Consider the following 7,700-nt stretch of genomic DNA (forward strand, 5'->3'; position numbering starts at 1 on the left):
AAGCTTTACTCTTCCAATTCCAAGGAGAAATAGGCCCTTTGGGGTGACATTCCTTGGGCCTGTTGTTGGTATCAACCTTGGAAGAAGAGCCCAAATGTCAGTCACTGCACTGGGATGGTCTAATTTTATTTCGGAAATGCTATGAGAGCGTCAGCTCTGTCTCAGTTAAACACACAACTGTATATTACATCCAGGTTAGAGCAGTTACATTCCTCAACAAAATTAAGATGAATTCAGACACTTATGCAGGAAAATAGTAAAAATGATTGACAATAGAGATAGTAATAATAAAATACAAAACAGCAAACAAAGGTCAGGCCTGCAGTGGGGCAACATGAGAGTCATTCCTGAAGAGTGGCGGAAAAATTATGGCAAGTGAGAAGCATCTCTGGAATAACTTTTCTGATGGATACCTTCAGCTCCTGGTTCCTCATGCTGTAGACGAGGGGGTTCACTGCTGGAGGAACCACCGAGTACAGTACAGCCACCACCAGATGCAGTGATGGGAAAGAGATGGAGGGGGGCTTCAGGTAGGCAAATGTGCCAGTGCTGATAAACAGCGAGACCACGGCCAGGTGAGGGAGGCACGTGGAAAAGGCTTTGTGCCGTCCCTGCTCAGAGGGGATCCTCAGCACGGCCATGAATATCTGCACATAGGACAGCACAATGAAAACAAAACACCACCAAAATGCAAAAGCAATACAAATGATAAGCCCAACTTCCCTGAGGTAGGAATGTGAGCAGGAGAGCTTGAGGATCTGTGGGATATCACAGAAGAACTGGTCCACAGCATTGTCTTGGCAGAAAGGTGTAGAAAATGTATTGGCAGTGTGCAACACAGCAGTGAGAAACCCACTGCCCCAGGCAGCTACTGCCATGTGGACACAAGCTCTGCTGCTCAGGAGGGTCCCGTAGTGCAAGGGTCTGCAGATGGCAACATAGCGGTCATAGGACATCAGTGTGAGAAGAAAAAAGTCTGCTGATATCAAAAAGGAAAAGAAAAAAAACTGTGTAGAACATCCTGAGTAGGAAATGGCTCTGGTGTCCCAGAGAGAGTTGGCCAAGGATTTGGGCACAGTGGTGGACATGGAGGCTAGGTCAAGGATGGAGAGGTTGAGGAGGAAGAAGTACATGGGGGTGCGGAGGCGGTGGTCACAGGCTATGGTGGTGATGATGAGGCCGTTGCTGAGGAGGGCAGCCAGGTAGATGGCCAGGAAGAGCCAGAAGTGCAAGAGCTGCAGCTCCGGTGTGTCTGCGAATGCCAGGAGGAGGAACTGGGTGATGGAGCTGCTATTGGGCATTTACCACCTCTGGGCATGGGAACCTGTCAAAGGAGGAAAAGACAATGACAGTTTATGGGAAAATTCTCCCTGGAAAAAAACTTGCCATTATGCATAGAAACTCCCCTCCCTGAGCAGAAGGAGGAACGAGTCAGCTGTTTCTCTGTTGCTACCAATACAGTGGTATTGTTCACCAGAGTTTTAAGTGCAACTTGGGCACCTACTTTCCATGACGATTTCTCTGTGCCAGGGCCCTCAGCGTTGGTGTCAGAACAAAAACCGACCCACATCCCCAGCCCTGCCCCAGAGAGCAAGAGCAGCACAGACAAGTGGAGAAACAGGGAAGAACACTGCAATGCTCCAGAAGGAATGAAGACAGAAAGGCATACGGGTTTGCTGTGAAGCCTTCTCCTTATGCAACTGTGCTCGCTGCCACTCCGATGATGACACTGTAGGGCAAGTGCTTTTAGCATATTCTTTTGTGTCCCATATTCCAGGATCCTTTCATCTGGAGGTCCAGCTGGCGAGGCAGTGACTCATGACCTAGACCCCATGGCTCAATGGGCAGAGTTTCTGCTGGGTAGCAGAGGAGACGGGGCGTTGTGTTGGGAAATGTGTCTGCACTGCAAAAGATGGCAGGGAGGTGACTGAATCTGCACTCCCACGACATCTCTGGTAGCAGCTCCCTCTCTCTCCCTGCCCGTGTCTCTGCTGCCTGGCACTGTCCCTTGTGGGAGCTGTTTCTGTGTCCCTGGATCTGCTCCCTGTCAATGCTCACAGAACCCAACTCACCGGCTGTGTGCTCAGCTCTGCCCTGCAGACATCTCCTGGCAGTGGCGCACTGCCCAGGGATATCTCTGTGTCTGGGGGGTCTAAGAAGCAGCTCAGAAAGATGCTAACAAGAACTGGGGTTTCAGTGCCTTCTCCAAAACAGAGAAATAAATTTGCATCTCACAGAACCACAGAGTCACAGAATGGTGGGGGCTGGAAGGGACCTCTGGAGATCAGCTTGTCCAACCCCCCTGCGAAAGTAGGGTCACCCAGAGCAGGTTGTACATGACCACATCCAGGCAGGTTTTGAATATTTCCAGAGAAGGAGACTCCACAACCCCTCTACGCATCCTGTTCCAGGGCTCCGTCACCCTCAGAGTAAAGCAGCTCTTCCTCACGTTCAGCTGGAACTTCCTACGCTTCAGTTTGTGCCCAGTGCTCCAGTCTCCCACTGCCCACCCAGCCAACCAAGAGCGGAAACACCGAAAGCACAGAATCCTTTCCTAGAAGGTGAATGGTGCCTCAATGTCCTTCAGAAGCACCCTCTGCAAATGTCCTCAGGGTGGTTTGGAGCGGAGAGCAGCCCTCACCCATGCAGGTCCTCCTCTACAGCAGAAGACGCTCCCCTTCCCTGCCTGGGGTCATTCCTTCTACCAACAGCTTCTCCCTGTAGCGTCATGGTGAGCTCCCTAGGCAGGATGAGTGCTGGCCCTGGCAGGAGGCAGTCCCTGCCCCAGCACACAGCCCCCATGGGTTGCAGGGACCCTGCTCTGAAGGACAGCCCCGGGCACCCCTGGCTGCACACCAGAATTCACAGCCCTGCAGCCGGGAGGAGGCAGCTGCGGTGCCCTGTCCCTCTGACCATGCAGAAGGGAAGCCCTGCTGAGGAGCACATCCTTCACCCCACACCAGCCAGCTCTGTCAGGTAATTGCAGGCTACTCACCTACACTGCCCTTCAGCCAGAGACTGACTGTGTTAAGGACTGGGAAGATTTCTCCACCAGTGAGCTCTCAGCTCTCTTCCAAGCCCAGACTGCCTTTAAGGTCTCTCTGTCTGGCTCTTCTCCACTTGCCGCCTGCAGGCAGTGCCCTCAGCCCTGCTGTGCTTGGCAGAGGAGCTGCTCCTGGGCAGAGCTGTGTCTGTTCTGTGTTACCTGGTTGCCATGAGCTCCCTCCATCCCAGGAGCCCAGCCCAGCTCAGCAGCAGAGAACCAGCCAAGGTGGTACTTCCTCTGCCCACTCCAGGCTCCCTCGAGGTATCCTTGGGGCTCCAAAGGCTGGCAGCTCCCAATAGTCAGCAAGGTCCTTCCAGGGGATTGTGTCTTGAAGTCAATTCAAGTAATCATGGACAATCCCTCACTAAACCGTGGAGAGAGACTGGTTCCAGCAGCATGGTTTGTCCTGCCAGAGCCTGGCTGACTGCAAGATGTGGAAATGTTCCTCTCTGGACATGTCCATTCCTGTACCATAAGAAAAAGACACACAGACAGGGAAAGGGAGCGGTTGGCTTCCCCTGTGCAAGGCACGGATTCAGCCGGTGAGACACAGACATCTCACCCCATGTTGGAACCCCTTGGGCTGAAGCGCGATCCAGCTCCTCCCATGCACCCCACACTCCCAAGCAAACCTCTTGGTTCAGTTCAGGAGCACACAAAAGAGTGGCCTGCGTGCGAGCTCCTGCTCTGCGCCCTGTGTTTGTATTCAGATGGGCCTCAGGTGCTCGCACACAGACACATGGTGACGTCGGACGTGGCAGTGGTGGTCCAAAAGGTGCGTAAGTGTTTGCAAGCTCTGATGGAAAAACTCTGAGAATATCCGCATTCTTTGTGAGCATCAGCTGAGGGCCAGAGGGGAAAGGGGACAGAGGGGGATATCCTTTGCCACCCACAAAGAGAGCAGCCACCTATGTGCTTTTGTCAGAGATCTCCCTGGAGCACGCAGAGCTGTTGAGCAGAACAAATGGAGGACTGCTCCAGACGGAGAGCCAGGTCTCCATCCACAGTACTCACAAGGGCTGCAGTCACTGCAAGGACAAGTCACATCCACATCCCCGCACTGAATACGTCAGGGCTCTCATTTGAACGGCATAAAAAAAGCCTCTAGTGCCATGCCAGGTGCCTGGGGTTCCAAACATGACTGCACTGAGCTGGCAAACAGAGCTCAGCACCTCCTTAAAGCTGTGCCCTCTCAGAGCTGGTGTGGGGCAGACAGCCCAGGGCCCACCAGACAGGTCTGGCACCTGAGTGCCACCTGAACACCAGAACCATGGCATAGATGCAAGGTCTGTCCCGTCTACACCCAGGGCCACTGCAGGGCTGGGAGGCAGATCACATCAGGACGCCCTCCCCTGTACCTCTGTTCTCAGCCCTTGGCCGTTCTCTCTCTGAATGTCTGCTCAGCTGCCTGGTGCTTTGAAGATGGAAGATGACAATAATGTTCACCGAGTGGATGGACTAAAGTCTCTTCTGCCCAGAGATTTTCTCTGAATCTCCCCTTTCCTGGACCATACTGGACCCTCACAGCAATGTGGCTTTTGGATTAAATGAGATGTGTTGGGACATCTTGCTCACCTTGGGCTGTTTCTCTCTTCTTCTCACTCCTCTCTCCCACTTGCTGTTGCACAGCGTGTTTTACCCCTACTCAAATATGTTACCAAAGAGGTGCTGCCAACGTCACCGAGTGGCTCAGATTTGGCAAGTGGTGGGCCCATCTTGGAGCAGGCTGAAACTAACTCTGTCTGACAAGGGTCCAACTCCTGGTGTCTTCTCACAGAAGCCACGCCTGTAGCACGTGCAACTCCATTACCGTCTCTTTTGCCATGCAAACCTAATACAGGGTGAATTAATGTTAGATCTTACTAACTACTTGATCAAGGAGAAGACATGGAAAAGGTCTTCTGTTAGCAACCCAAGGAAGCCTCAGGTCAATGAGTAGGTTCCTATGGGAAACTCTAAGCAACCTGGCATTCACTGGCCAGGCAAAGCGGTGGGGTGCCAGCATTCTGAGGGATCTTGGGACAGGCTCTTAACCCAGCTGCCAGGTGGGTCAGCAGAGGTAGTGCTCACCTGGACCTGGTCCTGACAAACAAGGAAGAGCTGGTCAGAGTGAGACCATCAGTGTCTGCCGTGGCTGTCGCGACCAGGAAATAGTGGGGTCCCAGGCACCAGAGCAGAGTGAGGAGGAGAGCAACAGAGCACAGGCTGGTGGACTCCAGAGGAGAAGACATTGACGTGCTTGGGGGGAAGATACAGGTAGTGCCACAGGAAGCAGCTCTGAAGGGTAAAGGAACTCAAGAAATCTGATAGGCCTCACAGGACGGCCTCCTCCAAGCACAACGATGATCTCTCTTAATGCCCTTGAAAAGAAGCGTTGTTCTGGTGAGGCTTCTTGTCTGAACTGACGGAGCTCCAGGGAAAAGGACCAGAACACAGGAGGTGGAAGCAGGGGCAGCTGCAAAGGAGGAATTTAGAAACCTTGTTCGTGGATGCAGGGATGATGGCAAAGACAAAGCTCCCCTGGACTTGATACTTGCAGGGGAGGGTAAAGGCAGCAAGATGAGCTGATCCTGCTTCCTTCACAACAAAAGAATAGACAGGGCAAACGTGGGCCTGCTGCTGAACTTTGGAAGAGTAGAAACAGGCAGGACTGAGGAACTTAATGGCTGCTTTGCCTCCGTCTTCACCAGCAAGGTCTCCCAGGCCTTTGTTCCTGAAGGCAGGAGTCTGGAGAACAACCAGGAGTGGAGGGGGCTCATGAGGGGTTACTTGATCAAACTCAGATATCATTAGAGAAGTGGAAACAGGTCAGCTGAGCAGCTACTTCCACACAAGTATCTTGGTCTGCCATGGCACCAGAGGTTCCCACCAGCCCCCACCATTTGGTCCAGAGAGGTGTGGTTCCTCTTGAAGTGGCCTGGCCTGTCTCCTCACCCAAGTCATGCTTTGGGCACCCACGTTTCTGACATACTCAGACTTCATCAGGAGATGCTCCAGATCAATATGAATTAGAGAATGCTGATACCACCGCTGCTCTACGCGGAGGCAAGGGGGAAGTGGAAGTTATAGAAGAAATACTGCTTCATTGCTGTTTGTTACTGAAGTGTTCTCTGTTTGGCTGCACTCCTGAAATCTCTCTGATCACCCACAGCAGACTTGAAACCTTCAGGAAAATGATGCAGAGAGGCTTGGCTTGGAAGGGCATTTTGCGTGTGCAAGGAGCCCTCTGGTGCCGAGTTCCTGAACTGCAAACACGGAAAGATGAAACAAACCCCAATGAAGTGAAAAGCAGAAGCAAACCTCAAGTTTCTGAGGGTGTTTGAGACCCCACGAAGGGCCATCACTGACAAAGCTGTGAAGGAAACAAGCCGTCAAGGTGCCTGTCCCTGGAGGCTGCTTAAGCAAAAACTTGGAGACACTGGCTGCAGGTGGCAAAGGCAATGTGGAGGTGACTCTGAAGCCATGGAAGCCCTTGATGTTTGTTTATCACCAGAATGGCCAAGCCCTGACCCTCCTCTCCTTTACCTGGGCCTGGTAAAGGAGAATCTTTCTCACAAATATATCTCAGGGCTCTGCCTGTGGCGCGTGTGAGTGTGTTTGTGTTTCAGGGTGGGGATTTGGTAAGAAGTGGTGTTGCTTTAACCACAAGGCTATGGTCTTCTGAGGATTTGGCATTGCCTGTGAGTTCCCCACAACCCATCCAGCTTCTTTCATAGCTCTGCTAATGGTCCTTAATCACCTAAGAGGTCCCAGTCCCAAACTTGCATTTATCCTCCATTTGGATCCATACCCAGAATCATAATCACAGAACAGTAAAGGTTGCAAAGGACCTCTGGGGATCATCTAGTCCAACCCCCTCTGCTGAAGCAGGGTCATCTACAGCAGGCTGCACAGGACCTCATCCAGGCGGGTCTTGAATATCTCCAGACAAGGAGAATTCACAACCCCTCTGGGCAAACTGTTCCAGGGCTCTGTCACTCGGAGAGTGAAGAAGTTCTTCTTCCTGTTCAGACGGAACTTCCTCTGCTTCAGTTTGTGCCCACTGCCCCTTGTCCTGTTGCTGGGCACCACTGAAAAGAGTTTGGCTCCATCCTCCTGACACACACCCTTAAGATATTATTAGACATTTATAATGTCCCCTTGCAGCCTTCTCCAGGCTAAACAAGCCCAGCTCCTTCAGCCTCTCCTCATAGGACAGGTACTCTGGTCCCCTCATCATCATCATAGTCCTGTGCTGGACTCTCTCCAGTAGCTCTTCATCTTTCTTGAACTGGAGAACCTAGAACTTGACATAGTACTGCAAATGGGACATCACTTGGGCAGAGTAGAGGGGGAGGAGTACCTCCCTTGACCTGCTGGCCACACTTTTCTTAAGGCACCCAAGGACACCATCAGCCTTCCTGGCAGCCAGGGCACACTGCTGGCTCATGGTCAACTTGTCATCCACCGGCACTCCCAGGTCCCTCTCCAGAGAGCTGCTCTCCAGCAGGTCAGCCCTGAGCCTGTACTGGTGTATTGGGTTATTCTGGCCCAGGTGCAGGACCCTGCATTTGCTCTTGTTGAAGTTCATCAGTTTTCTTTGAGCCCAACTCTCCAGCCAGTCCAGGTCTTGCTGACTGGCAGCACAGACTGCTGGTGTACCCACCACTCCTCC

General features: G+C 52.5%; 1 protein-coding gene across 1 annotated transcript; it reads right to left on the reverse strand.

Moving 5' to 3' along the window:
• Nucleotides 1-341: 341 nt before the first annotated feature.
• Nucleotides 342-1,301, reverse strand: LOC104335561 (olfactory receptor 14A16). Its single transcript, XM_009941301.2, has one exon. The coding sequence runs from the start codon at nt 1,299-1,301 to the stop codon at nt 342-344; it is 960 nt and encodes a 319-aa protein (XP_009939603.2).
• Between the last annotated feature and the right edge of the window lie 6,399 nt (nt 1,302-7,700).

This window comes from Opisthocomus hoazin, chromosome 29 (genome assembly GCF_030867145.1).
Source record: "Opisthocomus hoazin isolate bOpiHoa1 chromosome 29, bOpiHoa1.hap1, whole genome shotgun sequence".
Taxonomy (NCBI): Eukaryota; Metazoa; Chordata; class Aves; order Opisthocomiformes; family Opisthocomidae; genus Opisthocomus; species Opisthocomus hoazin.

What these genes read in the sequence shown, in the direction of transcription:
- LOC104335561 (XM_009941301.2), bottom strand. Translation starts at nt 1,301, where the DNA reads ATGCCCAATAGCAGCTCCATCACCCAGTTCCTCCTCCTGGCATTCGCA.